The 25646-nt window shown below is 45.4% G+C and overlaps 1 protein-coding gene across 1 annotated transcript; it reads right to left on the bottom strand.

Moving 5' to 3' along the window:
• Window positions 1-54: 54 nt before the first annotated feature.
• On the bottom strand, window positions 55-25435 carry LOC130129659 (cyclic nucleotide-gated cation channel beta-3). The gene is made up of 18 exons (XM_056299249.1): window positions 25331-25435; window positions 24493-24547; window positions 22276-22459; window positions 14084-14244; window positions 12448-12783; window positions 11153-11361; window positions 10903-10953; window positions 10426-10512; window positions 10182-10246; window positions 9353-9475; window positions 5033-5174; window positions 3473-3632; window positions 3042-3139; window positions 2570-2653; window positions 1419-1537; window positions 526-678; window positions 160-310; window positions 55-69 (listed from the first exon to the last, which is right to left on the bottom strand). The coding sequence occupies exons 1-18, from the start codon at window positions 25433-25435 to the stop codon at window positions 55-57; spliced, it is 2298 nt and encodes a 765-aa protein (XP_056155224.1).
• Window positions 25436-25646: the final 211 nt, after the last annotated feature.

Here is a 25646-nt window from a genome sequence, read left to right as displayed (position 1 = left end):
TCCAAAAAGAAAAAAGAAAAAAAGATAAAACTCTGAAGATCAGAATCCTCTCTTTTAAGTAGAAACATTCTGGAGGAAAGAGGAGAAAATAAAGAAATCAGTGAGAAAGCACTTTCCATCATAAAGTGACGACACTTTAAAGAAGGAAAAAAAACATACCTTGAGTTTATCGATGATCCGCCTGTTGATATTTCCACCGACCGCTCGCAGCAGTTTGGGGGTGGGCGGTTTGGGGGTGAACAGTGCCAGACCTTTCTTCTTCTCCTCTTCTGCTTTAGCTGCTGCTGGACCCTTGGCCTTCATCAGTTGCCTTTCACATCACACACACACACACACACACACACACACACACACACACACACACACACACACACACACACACACACACACACACACACACACACAAGTGGAAGAAATACTCTTTGACGGTCCATCTATCTTGTAGGTTTGCAGTAATAGTAGAACAGGCAGTCAGGAGAAGAGTGGATATTGTGATTTGATTTGATTTGATGCCGTCTGACTCACTTGCCCTTCCTGGCCAGCACCTTCTGGGACTCTGGGTAATGGACCAGGATGTCAAACAGGTCTTTCTTCTCCAGGACGAAGAGGTTAGCAAAGCCATGGGCTTTAACGTTAGCCGTCCGCCTGTTCCCTCCATCTTTAGAAGACTGCAGCAGACTGAAGGAAAGGTGATATGCAGAAACAAAACAATTCATTTAAAAATCTGTGTGGAGTTCTTGGTGGTAGGATCTTGTCTTATGATGATCAGGATATCATAATGTGTAGTGCTATTATGCATGTAGACCACCTTCATGTCGCTGTCACATAAGTAGCTGACATTGCTATCCACTGGTTTCCCATAACTAACTGTATATCAAGTGTTGTGGATTTTCCTTATCCTTTTAATGGGCTCTTGCCCCAGCAACCTCTGGGAAGAATAATCATCGGACAAATGTTGGAGCAAACAGAGTATCTTTAACGCAACTGCAGATGGAGAGTCATATAGTCACAGAAGTCAGTCTGTGAGGATATGCTCTGCCCCTATACTGGAGATAGGGGTCTTTATAGCACAGTCCGTCGTGTCATACCCTATGTTTCCTGCATTAACCAAGGTGTTGTCTTACAAAGGAATGCAGGTGAACATCAATCATGTTCTGTGACTGGTGAGTGTCTGTAGATTTATTCTTTTACTGCCCCAGGCCGGAGTGGCCCTCATGTTTTAGTGACCCCTTGTTGTTATCTTTACTGCCCAAGGCTGGGGAGGCCCTCATGTGTTAGTGACCATTTGTTGTTATCTTTGTGTGGGAAGTTTCATACACTCAGAGACCTCTAGAAAGCTACGGAGTTCATAAGGAGTGCATATGGAGTACATTTTGTGCTCCACACAAGTAACAAAGCATGGGCAGATTAACTCGCACCTGATCTCTCCAAACACACAGCCGGCCTTCAGTGTGACGAACACGATGCTGTTGTCCGGACCCCCAACCACCTGCACCGCTCCACTTTTAATGATGTACATCTCTTTACCGATATCCCCCTGCAGAGGGCAGCAGGGGCCCAACACACAGAGGAGACCAGTTTAATTTGACCATAAAATCACATGCAGAAATATTTCATAAAGAGTGCTATTAACAATAACCACTAGAGGGCGTGTTTACTCTGAGACCAGTTTAATTTGACCATAAAGTCACACGCAGATACGTTTCATAAAGAGTGCTATCAACAACGCCCACTAGAGGGCGTGGTTTTCATCATATAGATTCAGTATTTTTCCCCCCCCTTATATTAACCTGTGGAGCAGTGTTAAAAAGTGTATGCAGGTTTTTAACCAACATTCATGAACTTGCCTGTACTGCATCCGACCACTAGAGGGAGCTAGTTTGACAGATTTTCACATCTCATTCCAAATTAACGTCACAGCCTCTTGTTTTACCGATGACCCCTACCATGCCCCACACCACCCATCCTCTTGTGGCTAAGGGTGTGCTAAACCAGTGGTTCCTAATCTTTTTAATTTGTAGAGATGGGTTTTAGTCGACCGACTATTTTGTGCAGTAAAGTAATAAATTCTCATCGTCCATTAAAAGCCACATGATTAACAGACCTCTCTGTGTTCTACATCGGTGCAGCATTCGCCTAGTCAGTCATGCCCTACGTACTCATGATCAGGGGCAACATTATTCTGGTGCTGTTTTGGACCACATTTCAATCATTGTGTTGTTTGGATTGACTCAGAAAGTATGAAATGTTTCATTTCTCTACTGGTTGAGACATCTGCTTACCAATAAATAGATAAATGAATCAACCAAATGTGTCATGTTTTCCTCTGCATCCCAAACAAAATGTTTATATTTTCCGCATCCCGTGACCAACATGGCCCTCTGCCATGACCCACGTGCAGGTCCCGACCCATAGTTTGTACACCATTGTGCTGAGCGACAGCCAGTAAGTAGCATGCTGTCTGGCTGGAATGTGAACCCAAAGCCTCACTGGGGCCAACAGCTTCAAAATAACACGTTTAAACACAAAGAGAACCTTATTTTCTCTGTCTCATCGGATTCACACTCACTTTCTTCACAACAAAGTCTCCGGGTAGATAGATGATGGACTTGAGCCGTAGTAACATGTCCACCAACATCTGCTGGTCGCAGCCCTGTGTGTGTGGTGGGGGGGAGGAGGGGGGGGACATGGTTAAAGTGGCAGTAGACAACTTTTAGACAACTTCTACCTGCTATGGTCTGACCATATCTCTTAGCAGTGTGTTTGTCTAGCGCAGTGTTTCTCAACCCGGTCCTCAAGGACCCCCCCTATCCTGCAGATTTCCTTTGCAACCCTGAATAGGTACCTGTTTGTAGTTATTCAACCAATCAGCAATGAATTTTGTCAGACGTTGCACACCTTGCATAATTAAGTGCTGCAAGATGACTGGTTGAGTAAGTACAAGCAGGGCTACCTATGCAGGGTTGCAATGAAAATCTGCAGGATGGGGGTTCCTTGAGGACTGGGTTGGGGAACACTGGTCTAGCGCCTGCAGCAAACACCTTGAACAGGTCGATCTTCTGGAAGGTGGTCAGGTTGATGTCCACAGCGATGGCGGTTCTCATCACCAGAGGCATCTTGTCCAGCAGCTCGGACTCATCTGAATGCATCAGGATGAAATCTTTATGCTTGAATTACAATCCAAAAGGAGTTGAATCAAGTGCAACTGGACTTGGTATATATACCAGTTGCACTTTATTCAACTCCTTTGGATAACCATGACCTGGATGAATGAGAACATTCACAGACTTGAATTACAATGCTACGGCCATTGTTACTAGCAGGAACATGTGTCTTGCATCCAGCCTAAACGTATATCGTGCTTCAGATGACGTGTGATATCCAGCAACCCCTTACACTTTCATCTCTGCTATGGGCTCAGTTATCATCTATCTTGGGCTACTGAAGAAGAGATAGGTTCATTCATACTGACCCAGCATGCCCTGCGCATCCCAGGTGTACGTGTACCACGTGCGGACCCGATTCTGCACCAGGGCCGGGATGTGATTGTCCACCATGTAAGCCACGGTGTTGTCCATGGAGCTGCGGAAGTAGGTCTGTCCCGCCGTGGCTGCACCGATGACATCCCTCATCTGACACAACGAGGTAAAAAAAACAACTCAGTACTCGGAGACAGACTTTGGTTATGTGGGGTAACTACTAACAGTCTTATTGATTACTGGGCAACATTTTTAAACGAGGATTTTCTAGGAATTGATCAGATGGGACAGAATCACCCTCTTATTAATGGATTAGCAAAATGTACATGTGTGTCCCCCATCCTGATGTAGTGTGTCCCCAGTCCGGTGTTTTTTTTTTTTTTTGTAGTAACATAAGGAAGTCACAAGATGACGGGCGGTCACTGTCCCAAACCCCATTTGGTTTCTCCATTTGAAAAAAACAAAGTTGCCTCAGATAAGGTCTGTTAATGACACAGATAACCCCCCCCCAACTATTTTTTCCCAAGCCAAATGCTATATTTTGATAGTGTGCATATGAATTTGCACACTATCACTATTTACTCAAATGAAGACACTGCCCAGATAGCAAAATTGCTGTGGCCCGGACCCGTTCCACACCCAACACTTCATCCGGCCCACATATCACGTGGAATGATGGCACTTGGGCAGTTCGCTCCTGTTTGCCAGATCTGGGCCAGAACAAAGCCATAGCAATGCCGTATGTGCCACATGTTTGCCAAAGGTGGCCCATATTTGTTTAAAAATTCTCAATCAGTTCTTGGGAGAGCTGATTATATGTTGTCTATTAAGACCTTGAATGTCACAAGCCACCAGATAGCATCTGGATGTGGGCTACTTCAGGCAATGATGCTGCACTGATGGCCTCCTTCTGGCCCTGACAAAATGGATGTGAGCCTGAAGTGGCTCACATGCAAATATGGCCCAAATATGCCAAATCAAAGTGGAACTTTTTTGGCAAAGATGCGGTGCTCTTGGCAACATGTAATCTGGATGTGTCCCTGAAGTGGCCCGTGTGGTAAATGGTGAATATGGCCCAAATATCACCAAAGAAATATGGGCCACCTTTGGCAAATATGTTGTACATGCAGCATCGCTATGGCTTGGTTCTGGCCCAGATTTGGCAAACAGGAGCGGACCCCCCCCCCCCAAGTGCCATCATTCCACGCGGTATGTGGGCTGGATGAAGTGTCGGGTGTGGGGCGGGTCCGGGACACAGCAATTTTGCTATCTGGGCAGTTGAATCCCACAACTTTTTTGATTGACGGTTTTGGGGTAGAGTAGGGAAACTAGGATGGGTTTCTATAACACTCTGAGGACGGCACCGTTTTCTAGATGGACCGAGAGTTTCCTTCCTCGATCACTACTTCACTAAATCAAGAGAACGGGCGGGGAGAGGGGAGATGACGCCTTCAGCGAAGGCCGATGAGCTCTGTCCTGCAGGGCCTCGGGCTAGCGGGTGTAATGCTAAGGGTGCATAGTGGAGGGGGTCTGTCTCTACAGCTGTCTGTTACCTGTCCGATCAAACTGGAGAACACAAAGACGCCCGTGAAAAAGTTAGTCATCTGAAAGGTAATCTCAAAGACGGTGTGGGGTTCGCTTAGACCCCCGATGTTGATCAGACTGCGGACGGCAAAGTAGTAACAACGAAGGTACCTGTGAAAAGGATTGGGGTATTAGGGGGGCTTTTAGAAACTACAGACTACACCTCCGCCCTCGCACAGTGTAACAGTTGAAGCTTTTTACACTAAAACGAGGGGGGATACGCGGGTAAGCCCGCTAAGATAGGCAACCGACTCCTCTCACAGGGCCAGCGGACGAGTTTGCCTTACTTGTTTTCTTACGTGGCGTCATCTTTGACGTCACGGAAAACAGGGAGGAAACAGAAAGCAGCATGGAAGCCGGAGAGACGGTGGTTAACGTTACTTTTTTATATTTTGTACTTCACTCTCTCTTTCAAACCATACAAACTCACTGCTGACTGAACGACGTTCGAGCTCTGCTTGGCGGAATTCATGGCTGAGATGGCAAAGAGTCGCAGGCCAACGTTGGTAAATAAGGGTTTACCGCTTTAAGAGCCAGATCTGGGGTCGGACTCTGATTGGTTGGTAGAGAGGGGCGAATGAGGAAGTTGGTGTTGTTGTGTGGCGCGAACGGTATTGGGAGCTCCGCGCAAGTGAAAGGAAATATTATTACTAAGAACTGTGGGTAACACTTTAGTATGGGGAACATATTCTAAGTAAAAAAAACTTAATTACTAGTGAATTTGTAATGATGAAGATGTCACTTTAGTATGGGGAACATAAAAAACTTAATTACTAGTGAATTAGTAATGATCAAGATGTCACTTTAGTATGTGGAACATATTCTAAGTAAAAAAACTTAATTACTAGTGAATTAGTAATGATGAAGATGTCACTTTAGTATGGGGAACATAAAAAAACTTAATTACTAGTGAATTAGTAATGATCAAGATGTCACTTTAGTATGGGGAACATATGCTAGGTAACAAAAACTTAATTTACAGTAATTTAACACTATGAACACTTGTAGTTTTGTGTTTTGTTATGTAAGAACAGACCATATTCATTAAGTGTTAGTAAGGGAGAATAACTCTTCTTGTGGTACTACCACCTTATAAAGGCCATACTAAGCAAAGCATATTGAGATGGTACTACTAATAAGCAATAATTCTGAGGTTATAGAGGGAAAACTCATAGTTAATGGCTTACTGGTTGTATAATAAGGCCATGCAGAATAAGGCATTAATAAATGCTTAATAAAGACCAGTGAAGAGCCAATGTGTTGCTAATTTGCATGCTAATACGCACCTAATTAATGGTGTATATGTTCCCCATACTAAAGTGTTACCGAACTGTGATATATTTGACCTATGTCAACGTTTTGTGCAGCTGTGAAGAAGGATTAAATGTGTTACCAAAGAGAGAAGACGGACCCTCGCCATTTTCAGACGAAGTGAACTATTGAACCGTGTTGGGTTGTGCTCCGGAGCTTAGCTAGCTAGCTAGCTAGCACCAGCCAGTGACGGACAGCGCCAGCCAACTTCGGCCCCGGATCCGAAATAAATTCGGTTCCCCTGTAACTTCCGGCGAAGGTGGTCAGAAGACGGAGACAGGAAAAGTTGCCGGCGCGATTTTATGACGCGCACACAACTGCGCTACGTCATCGCGCAATTTCGCCTTTCCACCGTCGCGTTTCCGTCAACGCCGACCGGAGGTGGAGCCGATAAATACCCGCGGCTGTTGCGGAGTCATTCGACCCGGAAGTGAACGCCGACCCTTTCACTTTGACCCCCAAAGGCGGACGTTAGCGGGTGTGAGCGGGGTTTTCTTTGGCCAGCGTGAAGTCCGGTAAATATACATGCAATACCAAATAGCGCCACAGAGTGGCCCCTCCGCCTTGTCTCGTCGTGACGCACTGGAGTAGGGCCGTCCTCAGTGCTGCCTTGACCGACGTCGTCCGTAAGAACGAACTCTCGCCGTAACAAGTTGGTACCGGTTATTTTCTGTGTTTTACTGTTCATGTGTGATGGCGTTCGGTGGTCGGTGTATGCACAATAGAATAAAGTAGCCGAGTGGAAATCCGCATCTCGTTGTCTGTCGACTCTCCGAGCTAACCCGCTATCCTGGGGCTCTTGCTAGCTAGCCACGTGGTGCTAGCTCCCGCCACCTGCACCAGCCCCTGTCACAACAGGTCAGCATGTGTTTGAATTAGCGGTTGTAAAAGTCGGGTCAGGGGGTCTCCAAAGGGTTTCTCGAGAGCCCTTCTGCTCATCCTGAGGACATTGATTTGTTTTCTATCTCATTTATCTGGAAATCCCTCCAGCCTCACAAATGATGAAATTTGCTTGCCCGTCTCGGATTCAGATCATTATGAGATGAATGCTTGGGGGTTTTAGTCTGCTGTAAACCGATTTAAGACGACCCTTTAGTCTCTGCGAACTTGTGATGGGCAATTTGGCTTTGTTTTCAGCGCTTTCATAAACTAAATAATCTATTTATCGAAAATATGATTGTGTGGTGACCCACATCTATATAACGAGAGACATTCACCTAAGAGGACGGTGTACCTTTAAGGGAAGAGGCGAGGGGTCAGACAATGCACTTCCGCTTCCGGTTGAGAGTTCAGTTCAGTGTCGTTGTCGAATGTATGACATGCTAAGTTGGAGCTAGTAAACTACCTCGACTACGTCTACTCTCACGTCTCCTGTCTCGTTGTTTTCTAACTCCACAATTGACAGATTGACCAATAATGATAGCTATCGTTAGTTGCAGCCCTAAATCTGTCCACATTAAATCATTTGAGAACCTTGTTTTAATGGATGGAGGATGGAGATCAAGACGTGGTGTCAAGTGTGTTTTTACGTTTCTGTCTGCTTTCATGCACGAGCCTTAATACATACATATATAAGTATACAGTATAATGTATGGGCTGTTCCATGTAAAGAAATCTCAGAAATAACATAGAACAAGACTTGTTTAGGGTGCTTTGTGAAGAAAAGATGAAAAGGAGAACGTCCTTATGAAGCACACTGTAAAAAATAATCTGCTGGTTTAATTTAAAAATGTAAGGCAACCTATTACAAGCCCTTTTCTGAGTAATCTCAACTAGAGTGTGGATTTGTCTGTCTTTACTGTGTCTCTTAGGTAGCTCTTGCCCTGGGTACGATGTTAAACTGCAACCGTCAACCCTTGGGTTGTTGTGAGGAGGGTGTGTGGACACACAGCAGGACTAAAAACAAAACCTGTCAAAGGGCGGATGAGTTCCTCTGTGAACCAACAGCACTCCATATCTGGAGAGGAGATAGGGACCACCAGGTACTCCCCCTACTGAAACACAATGATGACTCAACCAATGTTGAGGCATCAGCTGTGCTCCTACGACCTCCATAGGTTATGGAACTGATGATGATGATTAGGTAGCCTCCATGTTACGGAGAAGTGACATTGATCATTTGAGTTTTGCACACTCTAGTTGAGATTACTCAGAAAAGGGCTTGTAATAGGGTGCCTTACTTTCAAGTTAAACCAGCAGATTATTTGTTACAGTGAACAGCCAATCTGTTAAAAACTGATTGGGGGAAAAAGAAAATAACAAATCATGAAAAAAAAACCTTTTCAAAAAAGAAAGTAAACTAAAGCTACCTGTCCAAGAATGACGGACAAAAACAACGCCCCGAAAAGGTAGTTGGTCATCTGAAAGACCTGTCCAAACACGGTGTCTGGAGGCGGTAACTCAGCGATCATCAGCAGGGACTTCTCTGCATAGAGGAAGCAGCTGAGGTAACTGTGGCACCAACACAGATCACAAGAATACAACCCAGTTTACACTTCACAGCTGTATTCACATGGAAAAAGCTGCGAGAAACTGGAAAAGTCCGTTTTACATGTAATTTTGACAGGCACAAGCTCCCCCATCAGTATTCCCTTCTGAAACCTGTCAATTACTGGAAAGGGCTGGAGAAAAATGTTTTCCACCCTATAGCTTAACTTTCTGCAGCTTCACCCTCCTGTTAGCATCTTGATTAAAGACTTAATCATTTCCTGCTTTTATTAGCATTCAATTTACCATAGATGTGAAAAAAACATTAAAAACATTTTGAGCAAGAAAGAAAAAACCAGTCTGATTGGAGTAGAGAACATCTAGCTTACCAAAATACACTGCTGATGACTACATGTAATGAAACATGCAATCTCTCTCTCTCTCTCTCTCTCTCTCTCTCTCTCTCTCTCTCTCTCTCTCTCTCTCTCTCTCTCTCTCTCTCTCTATCTCTATCTCTATCTATCTATCTATTTGGATGGAAATGTTCTTACGCGCTGCCCAGTCCAGAGTAGACCCATTTGGTCAGGCCGATGCCCTGGTAGAAGGAAGCCATGTAGTACATACAGGCGTTGATGTGAAGCATGAAGAGAAGATAGCCGATGGTACGAATCACTCTGACAGACAAATAGAGAACAGCAGTCAGCTTCTCTCTCTGTCTCTGTCTCTCGTTGCTCCTGTCCCACTCTCCCTTTCTCTATTTCTCCATGTTAATATTCACTGTTGTTAATGTCATGAAGCACAGGAACAGACAAGAATTGCAGACCCAGAATTTGTAGTTTCTTTAGTGATCTTGATAAATTGTGCAATAAATAAGAATAGATTTTGGGTGTTTTTACGGGTTTTTAAAATTTTTATATATATATATACTTGCAAGAGTGTTTGGTGTTTCTTATATCTTTCCTGCTCTTGTTCTGTTCCTGCTCTTGTTCTCTCTCTCTCTCTCTCTCTCTCTCTCTCTCTCTCTCTCTCTCTCTCTCTCTCTCTCTCTCTCTCTCTCTCTCTCTCTCTCTCTCTCTCTCTCTCTCTCTCTCTCTCTCTCTCTCTCTCTCTCTCTCTCTCTCTCTCTCTCTCTCTCTCTGTCTGTCTGTCTATATATGATGATAATTATGGTGGTGGTGGCCTCTTAGTATTTCACCTGTATAAGTCAATTCTTGTCTAAATATCTCAAGATTGTTGTGTTGTTGTTCTATGTTAAGTACCCTGAGAGAGCCACGAAACCGGAATCAAATTCCATGTGTGTGCAAACCTACATGACCAATAAACATGATCCTGATTCTGATTCTGGTATATTGACGGTCACTGATGGTTTGCTTGCCTTACCTCCAGATGTAGGCTTTGGCCATGATGCTCTCTAAACGATCGCTGAACTCGAAGAATGTGTCTGCCTTAAGGGAGAGGTGAAAATCCGCTGAACTGACAACTGTAACTGGTAATCATTTTTATTATTTTTTTTAATTATTATGAATGTAGAATTCTTTAAATTCGTCACATACTTGGAAAACTTGGATTAATCCTCCATCAATACACTGTAATGCATGGATTACAGATCAGTATGTTGATTTACCTTCAGTAACCGATTGGCCCTGAAAATGGATTTGAATCCAAACTGGAGGTAAAGCAAGTCAAATGGTATGAGGGTCATCAAGTCTGTCTGTTGAGGAAGAGAGACAGACTTGTTAGGAAAGTGAAGAAACAGAGATAGAACTTTTTTTTTTGTAGAGTTATTTTGTAATGGGTGGATGAACACTGTGATGGCCTGGCGGCCTGTCCAGGGTGTCTCCCTGCCTGCCACGCAGTAACTGCTGGGATAGTAGGCTCCAGCATCCCTGCGACCCTGATTGGGATAAGCGGTTTGGATAATGGGTGGATGAACACCCAGAGTCTCTGACTGGAGGTCAGCGGGTTCGGGCTTTCCACTAGAAATTTCGAAGATGGTCTGATTGTATACACGACAGCTGAGGCCATCTGCGTTTGTTGAAATCAAATCGTTTTAATGAACCCTGAGGTGTGAGTTGGAGATCAGAGCCCATCACAAAAATACCTGGAATCGCTCCGACTCTCTGTAGTTCTTCTTGGTTGACAGTCTGTCTTTCTGAAAGAGAAATAACGTGTTTTATTGCCAGGACACACTGGAATGACTTTGATTGTCAAGATACGCCATGAAGAGAGCTACTGAGAGAGAGAGAGAGAGAGACAGGGAGAGAGAGTGAGAGAGAGATGAAACACCAAGAAAACAATGGCGTTTTGAAGCCTGAAGCCTGCAGTAATAAGGAGGCGTTAAAGCAACTTACAATGACGTCGCCTCCTCTGACAAACTGTTTGCGAGGCTGGAAGATGATGGTGTCTGCAAGGTAGATGCAGTCTGCCAGCAGGTCCAGGGCGAACCAGTAGGGGATGGCTTCGGCCGTGTGGTACGGGAAGCAGAGGCGGGCGGTGACGAACCAGGTGTTGTAGTTGAAGGCCAATGTCACCACGCTCAACCAGGTGATGTAGCGACGGTCTGCGGTGGAGGCGGGGGACAAAAGAGAAAAATCGATTCAGTACAAAGTCGCCATACTGAGGGAAGCTGTGTCGACTTTGAATCGTGATGTTTAAGCACGCGAACGGATGCAGTGAAGACGTTTGATATGAGGATTTCTGCATCTCTGAATGCCTGAATTTTTTTTTTGGATTTTTTATTTCCTCCCTTTTTCTCCCCAGTTGTATCCAGCCAATTACCTCACTCTTCTGAACTGTCCTGGTCGCTGCTCCACCCCGTCTGCTGATCCAGGGAGGGCTGCAGACTACCACATGCCTCCTCCCATACATGTGGAGTCACCAGCTGCTTCTTTTCACCTGACAGTGAGGAGTTTCACCAGGGGGACGTAGCGTGTGGGAGAATCAAGCTATTCCCCACCAGTTTTCCGTCCCCCTTGAACAGGTGCCCCGACTGACCAGAGGAGGCGCTAGTGCAGCGACCAGGACACATACCCACATCTGGCTTCCCACCCACAGACATGGCCAGTTGTGTCTGTAGGGACGCCCAACCAAGCTGGAGGCAACACGGGGATTCAAACCGTGATCCCCCTGTTGGTAGGTAAAGGAATAGACCGCTACGCTACCCGGATACCTGAATGCCTGAATTTGAGTTGTTTGAATGTTAACTCAGGGAAGAAGACTTATTTTTTGAGCATTTCTTCAAATTAATGCATGTTCTACATGTTCTCAGGATTATTGCAGTATTCACCTTGTATGGATAAGAGTAGATGGGGACACAAAGGATAATTCAGTTATTTTACAACCTGATTTCTTAGTTTTTGCCATTGTACATATTGGTGATGATATTTTACTCACTCATCTTTATTTTGGAGATTTTGGACCTGATTAAGAATGGGTTGGTTTTCTGAACCGGTTTGATGACGTTGACAACCAGGAGGAGAGTTTCTCAAGGGGCTTTAGTCACATTTTCACAGCAACAGCAGGTCTAATATGTTGGGTGGGTAACTTTACATTAACAAACCTTCTGTTAAAGAAGCACAACAAGATTGCAAAACACTCAGCTAAACTGATACCAGGTTAGAAAACCACTGTGGGTGCAGGACAGGACCTGTGAACGGGTCCATGGTGGAGCCCAGCACTGAGTCCATCTTTTCCTCCAACGGCTTCAACATGGGGTCGATGAAGGAGAAGGCAACGTCCAATAACATGGCCTTTTTCTCTTCCCCCTCCTTCTTCTCCTCTTTTTTCTCCTCTTTCTCATCTTTACCCTCTGCTTTCTTCCTCTCCTCTTCCTCCTTCTTCTTCTTCTCCTCCTCCTGCTTTTTCCGCTCCTGCTCCTCCTTCTTTTTCCTCTCGGCTTCCTCCTTCTTGAGCCGCTGTTCCTCCGCCTGCCTCTTCCTCTCCTCTATAAGCTTGGCGTAGTCCTCTTTACGTAGCAGCGGGGCTTTAATGGAAAAAGAGAGATACTGCATAAAAGCCCCGTGGACGGTGTGAACAGGACAGAAACGGTTCATGTTAAAATGAGAAACTACTCGCATGTAAAGAGGAAATGCCTGCGAGCTGAATCATTTAATATCAAAATAAAACGCCCCTTATTTGAAAACTTTCATCTGTGCTTTAAATGGATGATCCAGTTAAACTGAAACTACAATTATTAACACACTCAAGTTTAAGGTTTTACTTTGTCATATGCACACAAACACTACAGCGAGCAGCAGCTATTATTGGCACGTGTGTGTATATGTGTGTGTGTGTGTGTGCCTGTGTGTGTGTGTGTATGTAGATATATATATATATATATATATATACACACACACACACACACACACACACGTATATATATCCACAGACCATTCAGTGGGTAGCCAGGTTCAGGTGGGCAACAGCTTGGGGAAAGAAGCTGTTTTTGAGCTTGGTAGTGCAGGCTCTGAGGCTCTTGTAGCGCCTCCCAGAGCGCAGGGGAGAGAACAGTCCATGGTTGGTTAATCCCGATTCAAGTAAATTCTTTAATAGACAGTACAAGCTTGTTTCATGCCATAAGCAATAATCAAAAAAATACCCCCCCCCCTTTTCTCCCCAATTGCACCCAGCCAATTACCCCACTCTTCCGAGTGGTCCCGGTCTCTGCTCCACCCCCTTTGCCAATCCGGGGACGGCTGCAGACTACCACATACCTCCTCTGATACATATGGGGTCACCAGCAGCTTCTTTTCACCTGACAGTGAGGAGTTTCACCAGGGGGACGTAGCGCGTGGGTGGATTCTAGCTATTCCCCCCAGTTCCCCCTTCCCCCTGAACAGGTGCCCTGACCGACCAGAGGAGGCGGTAGTGCAGCGACCAGGACACATACATACATCCAGCTTCCCACCCGCAGACCCGGCCAATTGTGTCTGTAGGGACGCCCAACCAGGCCGGAGGTAGCACGGGGATTCGAACCGCCGATCCCCGTGTTGGTAGGCGACGGAATAGACCGCTACGCTACCCGGATGCCCAACAAAGAATATATTAAGATTTGACATAACTATGCAGATTAAAATGAGTCTGGCAGATGTGAAAATAAAAATGTGGCAGGAAGCTACTTAAGTAGAATAAAATAAATAAGCGTTAGTGCAACCAAGAGCAGGTGCAACGGAGGCTCATGCAATTGTGATATAAAAAACTAAGATAACAATAAGTGACTGGATTCAATTTCTGGTAGAGTGCCGCTGACATCTTGTTCTGTGGGTTTTTAGATGTGGACTTACTGACAGGCGGGGTGATCTCTGGAGACGAGGCGTACTGATCCGTGACTTTCTCCTTGTACAGTTCTGTTCTCTCTCTCATCCGTCGGACGATGGTTCTGAGATGCTCGTCCGAGTATTGGTTGATCACGGTGGGGAGTGGTTGAGGTGGGGTCGCCTCTTGTCTGAGGAGAAATTTGCTGTCATTATCATGAACCTCAAGATCATTTCCTGTATAAACCAAGGTGCCAGATGTACTGAGCACTTTTCTTTTACGACTGTTGTCAGTCAGTCTTAAAGGTGCAGTCTGTAATTCACATGTAAACCAAGAGGTTGCCCCACTTGCAGAATTGCACACAGGACTGGAGCCAGCTATCGCTCCAAAATTGATTGGCAGCTCTCCTAATACTAAGAAAGTACTAGGACTGTATATTCAGTAACGATCAGTTGAGACTGACACAAGATTCTTATTTTACATCAATAACCCCCCCCCCTTTTCTCCCCATTGTACCTGGCCAATTACCCCACTCTTCCGAGCGTTCCCGATCACTGCTCCACCCCCTCTGCCGATCCAGGGAGGGCTGCAGACTACGACATGCCTCCTCCGATACAGGTGGAGTCGCCAGCCGCTTCTTTTCACCTGACAGTGCGGAGTTTCACCAGGGGGATGTAGCGCATGGGAGGATCACGCTATTCCCCCCAGTTCCTCCTCCCTGAACAGGTGCCCCAAACAACCAGAGGAGGTGCTAGTGCAGCAACCAGGACACATACCCACATCCGGCTTCCCGCCCAAAGACACGGCATATGGTGTCTGTAGGGACGCCCGACCAAGCCGGAGGTAACACGGGGATTCGAACCGGAATCCCCGTGTTGGTAGGCAACGGAATAGACCGCTACGCTACCCGGACGCCCCTTCACATCGATAACATGAACTTTTTCATTATATATGAGAAAACAAGTCAAATTTCAATGGTCAAAAAGAAACAGATTGTGATATTAAGGGTAGGCAAAACCAAGCTTCTCTCAGGTTTAATAGTAATAACCTTTGACCTCGAGGAGTAGGATGTTGTGTGCCGAGTTCAGCTGTGGTTCTGTATATTACCTTTACGTCTGCAAAACTGGACGTTGTGTCAGTGCTGGTAAACAAGATAGGTTTTGTAGATATAGATTTTGATTTTTAATTATTGGCTGCAGTAGTGAAAAGCGTTGTGAGATGAAAATGTTCCCTTTGTGGATTATTTAGACAAAGTAAGTGAAGGAAAGTTGTCATGTACGTAGATATCTTGTCTTATATTAGCTGCTTTTTGGTTGAATATTGTCGACGGAGATTTTTTAGAGTCTAAACCTTTTTTGCTCTTCTGTTTTTTTTTTAAAAATACATTTTGTGTCACATAATCCCATGTGTATTATTACATGAAAATAAAATATTCCTTCCTTCCTTCACCTTTGCCTAGCAGAGGTGACACTTCTTTGTATAACCTCAGAGTAGAAAAAAAGCGGTGCTTTCTCTCCATCCCTCCTTCCATGTGTGACGTGTATACCACACAGCTGCAGATTGACTTCCATTACAAACAAATTCGGTTCCCACACAAAATGATAATCGCCTCCATGCATAACCGTACTCCACTGACTTCCGGTTTCTACTGCGGCGGTCATACCGGTTTCCTGTTTGTTGGCGTGTGCTATTGACAATGGCATAGTTTTTGTGATGCCTGCAAGATTTACCATGGATAAATGTCAACGACATGCACACAACTGTCGACAAACTTTCACCTGCACCTACCAGCAAACGGGTGACAAGTTTCAAATTGTACATATCAAGTTACGTCCACAATTATGAGGATGAGTATCTTCATCCTCATAATTGTGTAAATCTTGCAGGCATCGTGAAAAATATGCCATTGTCAATAGCACACGCAAACGAACAGGAAACTGGTATGACCGCTGCAGTAGAAACCGGAAGTCAGTGGACTACAGTTATGCACTGAGTCGATTGAGGGCATCTGGGTAGCGTAGTGGTCTCTTCCGTTGCCTACCAACACGGAGATCGCCGGTTCGAATCCCCGCGTTACCTCCGGCTTGGTCGGGCGTCCCTACAGACACTATTGGCCCTGTCTGCAGGTGGGAAGCCGGATGTGGGTATGTGTCCTGGTCGCTGCACTAACGCCTCCTCTAGTCAGTAGGGGCACCTGTTCGGTGGGGGGGACTGATCCTCCCATGTGCTACGACCCCTGTTGAAACGCCTCACTGTCAGGTGAAAGAAGCGGCTGGCGACTCCACATGTATCGGAGGAGGCATGTGGTAGTCTGCAGCCCTCCCTGGATTGGCAGAGGGGGTGAAGCAGCGACCGGGACGGCTTGGAAGGGTGGGGTAATTGGCCAGGTACAATTGGGGAGAAAAAATGTTTTTAAAAAAGATAATAGTGTCGTAGTCCGGTGAAATTACGATACGTGCGGAGGAGAGAAGAGGTAAAAGAAAAAGCCTTGGCTAAGCTGTTGCAATTCATGTGTAACGTCTACACGGGCCGACCTTGGCTGGTTCTTCATCACCGACTGATGAATCCTCTGCAGCAGGGAGCCGAGCCAGAGATGGGCCTTAAACAGTGGAGGTGTTGCCAAATGAGAGAATTGGCCCAATTATTTGCAATTAAATGTGTCTGACCAGAAGAGGTGTACTCAAGAAGCAGCCGTGTTGACGGACTACCTCAGTGCCAGAGCAGTAGTAAGATGCCGGCAGTGCTTACACTCCATCTGGTATTGCTAGTACGCTCGTCTGTCTCAGTACAGAAAAAGGAACTTGTGTTTCGTTGCGGTCTTTATCGTAGGGATGCACCAATATTACAAATCCTCAGTGATGTCGATATGGAACGGTGTTGGCTGATATGAAAGCCGTATTTTTTCCCCTCATGATTTCAAACTTTATACCATTGTATAGATGAGTACATTTTGCTTTTCAGTCACAGATTCAATCACTGAACTACAAGGATGAAAATTTTATTGTCTCCATTGAACATTCAGTTTCTACCAGAGGACAGAACTCCACAATATTTCTTATTCCTCTGCACTTTTACAGACTGCTGCAACCAATGGAGGGGGTGTTTGAGGTGATATGCAACCGATGGAGGGGGTGTTTGAGGTGGCAAATTGAATTAATTGCTTTTTTTTTAAAATGATGAACCCGCTGATGGCATTTCAGCAATCGGAGAGGAGGTTGTTGTTTTCAAAATGTGAAATCTCTCCATACTCCAGACATGTTCTCAACACCAGGCCATCAGGTAGTCACGTAATCAGATTTAACAGAATCATTTGGCAGAAACTTGGCACGAATACTTTGCGGTGATAACTGCTGGCCAGGATTTCTATTATGCAGCCAATTGACAAAAGTGTTCCCGTTGGCTGATACAGAAAGATGGTCGACATTTGGGTGCATCTCGATTTTGAGGTCTGCGTGGTAATACTGTACTGTGGTGGCGGTACAGTCGTTCAGTATGAATGTGCAGGGGTTCATGACCCCTGACTTTTTATTTCTATTTTCATTCCCCCCCCCTTTTTCCCCCAATTGTTCCTGGCCATCACCCCGCTCTCTGAGTCGTCCCGGTCGCTGCTCCACCCCCTCTGCCGATCCGGGGAGGGCTGCAGACTACCGCATGCCTCCTCTGATACATGTGGAGTCGCCAGCCGCTTCTTTTCACCCAACAGTGAGGAGATTAGCCAGGGGGCATGTGGGAGGATCACGCTATTCCCCTCAGTTCCCCTTCCCCCCGCACAGGCGCCCCAACCGACCAAAGGAGGCGCTTGTGCAGCGACCAGGACACATACCCACATCCGGCTTCCCACCCACAGACACGGCCAATTGTGTCTGTAGGGATGCCCGACCAAGCGGGAGGTAGCACGGGGATTCGAACTGAAGATCCCAGTGTTGTTGGCAACAGAATAGACCGCTACGCTACCCGGACGCCCTACCCCTGACTTTTAAGTGATGCCCTTATGCTGCAATGGAGTCCAACATACTCCGATGTGTCTGTAGTTTTTTTGTTGTCCGGCAGTGACTATTGGTCCAATTGAGACACAGCAAAACAAATCAGCCCCACCTTTTAACGTTTGACACTCGCCGACTACTTCTTACTCATGTCAGGCTGTCGGATGAAAACCCTCACGCCACTCCACAAATAACCTTCCAGCTCTTGTCATCCCCGCTCATTATCAGGCTAACCACACATTTCCAACATGTCCATTTTGTCGGAGTAGGATGCGTGTTCACTACCAAAATAGATCCTGCACCACATATCTATCTTTACTTACAATCCCTATTTGATTGATTGCTTGGCCATAAGCAGCTTCAGTCACCATCTGAAAAGCCTTTAATCCACTTTCAGGCATTCTCTCTGCTAATCTGTACATTGCTGTACTTGGGGATCTAGCTCTCACATGCTGTGTGTGTCAGCCTCTTGAGGACACTATTTCCATGCCATCTAACTAGGCAATCTGATTAATTAGTCCCCAATGGCTTCTTAAATTGATACTCGTTCATCAAGAGTAAGCGTTGGCAAGCGTCCACTTAAAAAAAGCCAAGACGGGCATCAGGGTGGCATGTCGGTCTATTCCGTTGCCTACCAAAACGGGGATCGCTGGTTTGAATCCCCGTGTTATCTCTGGCTTGGTCGGGCATCCCTACAGCAGAGGTGGAAAGTAACGAATTACATTTACTCACGTTACTGTAATTGAGTAGTTTTTTGAGTACTTTGTACATTTTTAAGTAGTTTTTTGAAATAGGTAATTTTACTTTTACTTAAGTACATTTTGACCCAAGTATTTTACTTCGCTACAATGGAAATCCCTCCCATTACTGAGTAAAAAATTAAATGGGGCGGGGGGACCTAGGCCAATGGAACCCGAAAGGAAATTGCACGGCCATGCGCGCGCGCGGAATTCCCACTGGAATGTTGTATCGTTGGATGATGGCTGGTGCCGAGCAAGAGATAGAGATCATGGAGGAGGTCGATGTCAACGATTTTGATGATTGTCAAGCCGAGGCATCGGATTCCCGTGGAAGATATGCGTTGGAAAGCGGAGGAAATCCTTGGCCACATCTCAGCCAGCTCTTTACGAGGCAATAGCTTCATAATGCAATGCAAAACGTGCTTGCCCCGCCGGACAACAGAGCTATCAGCTTTTAAAACTTCCACATCAAATCTGCGAAAGCATGTGGCGGTAAGTGGAGTATTTGTGCTTTTGCCCGTGTATCCCAAACGTTATTTACAATAAATTATTGTTTAGTTAAAACCTTCCTCCATTAAGCAAAATGTGCCTTCATGATATCAGTTACTTTGGCCTAGCCTAGCATCCACCCTGATTGCTAATGTCTTAAGCGAAGTAGATGGCATGAATCACCCAACATTTACGAATTGGTTTTTATGAGAGGACAATCAGAAATAATATAACAAGTGCATGATTGTAGTTGCAATCGGTCTCTTTACGAAATCAGCTTAATTCCTGTATTATTGACTAGCCCCTGGGTGGTTAGCTGTAGCTTAGACTATGGTAATGAGCTTTGGGTGAACAGCGATAGCCCATCAAAATTACCGCTGGATTGGGAATGCAAGCTTTGCAGGCCTTTGGAAATGTTCACTAAATGTGACGTTTAAAAGACAAAGGGATGGTATGATGGTTTAAAATATGGAGAGGGGGCACTTCATATTGTAGCCTAGTAGCTAAACAGCACCCAACATTCTCAGTTTGCTGTCACAGAGTGGCGTGCATTAAGTAGGCTATAGAAACAAGTAGCCTACACTGTTATGCATCAACAAAAGTCATCTCATTAAGAGAATACACTGCATAAATAGAATAGACTGCATTTATGGTGTAGTAATAAACTGGCTTTAGAATGTCATAGGCCTACATCCCCATGGGAAATGTATCTCTTAATTGTTATTTCTTAAATATGAGTGTGCCTATCCTGTGTTAACTATTGTGCACCTTTATTCTTCACAGAGAAAGCATCCATCAAAACTTGCTGATTTTAGTGCATGTGCACGGAAGCCAGCACAGGAGCAAGGAGGAACAAGCAAGCAGAGCAAGCAACCAGGCAAGCAGGCCAAATTAAGTGCCGGATTTGCGGTAGGTGGTGCAATCCGTGTTGTCTCAAGGGACAGTTGACACGCTCCTTATCAGACTTATTTGCGAAGGTCACCACCCCTTCTCCACGGTTGAACAACCAGCATTTAAAGACTTCGTTGCAGCACTGAATCCTCAATGCAAAGTGCTCTCCAGACCCACACTTAAGAACAGAATCTCAGACGCTGCCGGTGAAATGAAGACAAAATTGATATCGCACCTTAGTAATGTCAACTGTGTTGCCACTACCACAGATTGTTGGTCTGCACACCAACAAAGCTATATATAGGTGTCACGTGTCACTGGATTGATGAGGAGACCTTGGAGAGGAGATCTGTTGTGCTGGCATGCAAGAGGTTAAGAGGGTCACACACCTTTGATGTACTTGCAGGTGCCCTGGATGATATACACTGCGACTATAGAATACGGGGGAAAGTGGTTAGAACTACCACAAATAGTGGCTCAAACTTCGTTAAACCGTTCAGTGTTTTTGGTGAGCAGAGCCAGTCTGAGGATGCAGTTAGATACAGACCAAGATTGCCCAGATGAATTTGATAGCGAATACCAAGACACATTCAGCATCCTAGAGCAAGATAACGGCCTTGAGTACCAGCTTCCCACACATCAAAAATGTGCATGCCACTTATTGAACTTGGTTGCCACAACAGATGCTGACATTGCAGAACAGAAGAACGACACCTACAAGAGGCTGTCACGTGCCACCTTTGGGAAATGCCAAGCCATGTGGAATAAGTCAGGTTGCTCACACATGGCAGCAGAAGTTGTGGAAGATAAATGTAGTCTTCAGCTCATCCGACCCAATAATACACGATGGAACTCAAAAAATGTGAGTTTTTCTTTGCATTTGAAAAGTACGATATTTAATTAATTAGCATTTGTAACATAACATTTGTTATAATTCATGATCAATAGAAAACAGTGCTGATACCACAGTATGTTTTGTTGTACTTGGCTGCACAATCCAAATCCTTCCTGTAAGAAATTTGTTAACAGTTTTATGTGTTTTATTTATCTTGCACAGGTTGAGTCAAGCAGAAATTGCTTTCCTGACCGAGTTCTGCTCTGTGATGAGACCAGTGGTAAAGGCCTTAAACATTCTTCAGTCAGAGACCAACACACACTTGGGGTGGCTTCTCCCACTGATCTTCGAATTACAGTCAAAACTGAGAAGGCAGGAAGCATCCACCAAGATGTGTCTGCCACTCATCAGAGCAATTCTGGCAAAACTCCTCACTGTTGGGTGAAAAGTAGCGGCTGGCGAGGAGACGTGGTAGTCTGCAGCCCTCCCCGGATCAGCAGAGGGGTTGGACCTGTGACCGGGACGGCTCAAAGCAGTGGGATAATTGGCCAAGTACAATTTGGGAGAAATCTAATTTTAAAAAAAAAGCCAAGTTGAGATAACGATGATTATATCTACAGAGCTTGTCATCTTAGCTTGTCAGCTATTTGGGGGGGAGATTCTTCCTCCTTTTTTCTCCCCAAATTTATCCGGCCAATTACCCCATTCGTTTGAGCCATCCCGGTCACTGCTCCACCCCCTCTGCCAATCCGGGCAGGGCTGCAGACTACCACATGCTTCCTCTGATAATGTGGAGTCACCAGCCGCTTCTTTTCACCTGACAGTGAGGAGTTTCACCAGGGGGATGTAGCACGTGGGAGGATCGCGCTATTCCTCCCAGTTCCCCCTCCCCCCTGACAACTGACCAAAGGAGGCGCTAGTGCAGCAACCAGGACACATACCCATATCCGGCTTCCCACCCGCAGACATGGCCATTTGTGTCTGTAGGGAGATGCCCAACCAAGCCGGAGGTAACATGGGGATTCGAACCGGTGTTCCCCGTGTTGGTAGGCAACAGAATAGACCACTACACTACTCGGATGCCCTTACTCATGCTAATTTATCTTTTTATATGTTGACTCTATCTCTGCTGAAGTTGCATTAATGTGCCAGCAAACACCTTAAAGTAATGTAGAAATAAGACTTCTACGCATGACCCGTCTGAATCAGTGCCATCGTGTTTGTGGTAAAGCTGTCTGAGTTAATGGTGTGTTTAGGTAAGAACCGACAACAAAGACTCTCACCCCTCTGGTCCAGTTGGATCTGGGTTGGCAGGAACTGGAGCTGGTTGTGATGGTGGTGCTGGTCCTGATGGTGGAGCAGGTTCTGATGGTGGTGCTGGTTGTGATGGTGGTGCTGGTCCTGATGGTGGAGCAGGTTGTGATGGGGGTGCTGGGTGTGATGGTGGAGCAGGTTGTGATGGGGGTGCTGGTTCTGACAGAGGTTGGAGAGGTAGGTAAGCATTGCACTGATACATATTTGGCAAGTCAAGACTAGCTTTTTAGTCAAGGTGAGACTAAGTCCTGACCAAGTCTTTCGTGGATGAGTCTGAGTCAAGCTTGCAAGCGGTAACATTTTGCATTATTTCATCCATTTGAGATGCGATGACGATGTGGCGATTCTGATGGACAATTACAGTCCAATGGCATTCCAACATATTTGGATGTAGGAGAGAGAAATAGACCTGTTGTCACTGATTTTGGGGAGTGCAAACGAGGCATAGCAGCCATTGTGGCTGGTGTGCCATCAGCTCAGCAGTTAATAGTTTGCACCCTTGTAAAAATCCGATCATGTGACCAAAGTTAATGCAGGCAGCTGTATTGCCATATTGTTGTACAGTTCTACTAATTGAAACGTGATGGCCACATCGGCATCACGCTTCAATCGTTTATCCTGCTGGAGTTGTTTGCCGCTGCACCAGTGTTCGTCCTACCCGGTCAAAACATTTCAACAGCGGTACATGGAGACTGGAGAGTTTCTCCAACCATGGTGGAGAAGACTGGTGGTGTTATGGACCCTGACTCCATGATCCGGATTGATGTATAAATAACGATTTATAACTGGAGAGAATTTGCTAATCACAGCTTTAAGGTGGTGGGTTCAACTCAAGACCAGTGGGTCCAAAACTTGTGTGAAGACTGACACCAGAGTCGTGCAAGTCTAGTTAAACACCGTGAATGTTAATGTTTTTTTAATTTCCTACATTGTACCCTGGTTTGGCAGTCGAAGTCCAGGTAATTAAAAACCATCGGGGTTTGGTGAAGTTAACTAGGTTAGAGTCTATCTGAGACAGGCTTTACTGACTGAAACCTTAAAGCAGCATAAGGTAAAGACAGTTAATGCCATCTAAATCTTTTTTAAGCTCATGAAAAAAAAAAATGAACCAAGCGCTCCTTTATCTGCATTGCAGTTAAGAAAGCGTTCGGTGACCTGAGGCAAATTCATTCACAATAACTTCACATTTGTAAATGTGGAGTACAGTACTGTGATGGCCTGGCAGCCTGTCCAGGGTGTCTCCCTGCCTGCTGCCCAATGACTGCTGGGATAGGCTCCAGCATCCCCATGAGACTGGGAACAGGATAAGCGGTTTGGATAATGGATGGATGGATGGAGTACAGCACTAAATGTGGATGCTAGGATTCCACCCCGTTTGGTCTTATAAACTGAAGTTTGTCAGCTCTGTATATGTTAGGATTTGTTCACAGCAACCGTCATCATCTTTTCATCTTTCACCTTTTCATATTGTCTTTTTTTTTCCTTCCTCTTTTTCTTCCCAGTTGAATTTGGCCAATTACCCCAGTCTTCCGACCCGTCCTGGTTGCTGCTCCACCCCCTCTGCTGATCCGGGGAGGGTTGCAGACTACCACATGCCTCCTCCGATACATGTGGAGTCTCCAGCTGCTTCTTTTCACCTGACAGCGAGGAGTTTTTCCAGGGGAACGTAGCGCGTGGGAGGATCACGGTGTTCCCCCTCTCCCCCAAACAGGTGCCCCGACTGACCAGAGGAGGCACTATTGCAGTGACCAGGGCACATACCTACATCTGGCTTCCCACCCGCAGACACGGCCAATTGTGTCTGTAGGGATGCCCGACCAAGCCGCAGGTAACATGGGGATTCGAACCGATGAGCCCCATGTTGGTAGGCAACGGAATAAACCTCCACGCCACCCGGACCTTTTCATATTGTCATGCTGTTGATTTTTTTCAGCTGGCAAAAATGTTCTCCCATGTGAACAGTAAGCATGGATTTACAACTGTATACAATTCAGTTAAAGGTGTACTAATGCTGTCAAGACCAACAGGTCAGTAAGAGGCCAAGTCCCACCAGAGACTACTTAAGAGATGGCAGGAGGTATTAGAGAACATATATATAGCTGACATGCGACCGGTCCGAACAGTGCCACACCTCAGAGAGAAAAACAAGCCACATCAATACGGCTTACAATATAGTTTTGGCTTACCCGGGGGTTTGTCCTCTTTCTTGGCCTCATCCTCATTTTTCACCGGTTTCTTTTCCTGCACAGCCAAGCAGAATTCAAACAGTTGGCTTCATTAAGCTCGGTCATGACATCTGATTTAAGTGAAACTCACAGGTCATGTTGAAAGAGTTCCTTCCCTGATGTTTACTGCCCAATAAAATCCAATCATGTCGCCATTTGGCTGTATTTTCTTTGTATTTGGCACAAGGAGTGAGCAACAGCGGATAAAGCACCACGTTTATTGACAAATAAATAGTGTTAATCCACCTTATTAGAGACAAATGAAATGCTTCTGAAGGAGTTTGTGCTGTTCATGATAATATTCTAGTAAATTCTGCATAATTGCATACACCGTTGTTTCACGTGTTTGTTAGTTCTTATGAGATCAGTCTTTTGGGTCTGAATACAGTCACTAAAGATGCAGGGAAACAGCAGATATTTTGTTAATAGTACAAACGATGTGTTTTTATATCGTGTTACCCCTCGTAGCTTTCCACTACATGAGAAAAAAAACATGATTCAGACTAGCTAACGTTAGCTTTGTTGAACCACTACTGCAAAAAGCATCTTTTTTTACATTGTCAGTGTTAAGCGTCCAATCAGGATATGATGTAAATATGTAATGTTAGCTACACAATAGAAAATGTGCAGTCAGCACTAGACCTACATCCAATGACAAACTCAAGACAGTGATCCTGTATCGTTCTGCTCACAACAAAGTCACACAACAGTAGATATTCACATCTATGACTAATTTTATTGTTGTTTTCTTCTTTGACTGATTCAAAGACGCCTTCATCTGGTCATTTCTAGATCTTACCTCGGCAGGAGCTGAAGCAGGAGCTGAAGCAGGAGCTGAGGTGGTGGTCCCAGAAGCTTCTGGAAGCTTTGGACCCGTGAGGAGACCCTTCAGTTTGCTGAACATGTCCAGTAGACTAAAGTTACATCTACTGTAAGTGTGCGTGTACTCCTAAACAACAGTCTAGTGGGTCTGATAGATCCCCCCCCCCGGCTTAACTCTCTCTTGCTCTCTCTCTCGTGCTCGCTCTCTGTCTCTCTCTCTCTGTCTCTCTCTCTGTCTCTCTCTCTCTCTCTCTCTCTCTCTCTCTCTCACTCTGCTATTCCCCTCCTGTCAG

Source organism: Lampris incognitus, chromosome 19 (assembly GCF_029633865.1).
Source record: "Lampris incognitus isolate fLamInc1 chromosome 19, fLamInc1.hap2, whole genome shotgun sequence".
In the NCBI taxonomy this organism is placed as follows: Eukaryota; Metazoa; Chordata; class Actinopteri; order Lampriformes; family Lampridae; genus Lampris; species Lampris incognitus.
The sequence above is the reverse complement of the archived record's forward strand: the minus strand, read 5'-3'. Positions and strand labels throughout refer to the sequence as shown.

Coding starts and splice junctions, on each gene's coding strand:
- LOC130129659 (XM_056299249.1), bottom strand. CDS start 25,435: ATGTTCAGCAAACTGAAGGGTCTCCTCACGGGTCCAAAGCTTCCAGAA. Junction 10,954..11,152: donor TCAGAGGAGGCGACGTCATT/GTAAGTTGCTTT, acceptor TTTCTCTTTCAG/AAAGACAGACTGTCAACCAA. Junction 3,633..5,032: donor TCTCCAGTTTGATCGGACAG/GTAACAGACAGC, acceptor TCGTTGTGTCAG/ATGAGGGATGTCATCGGTGC.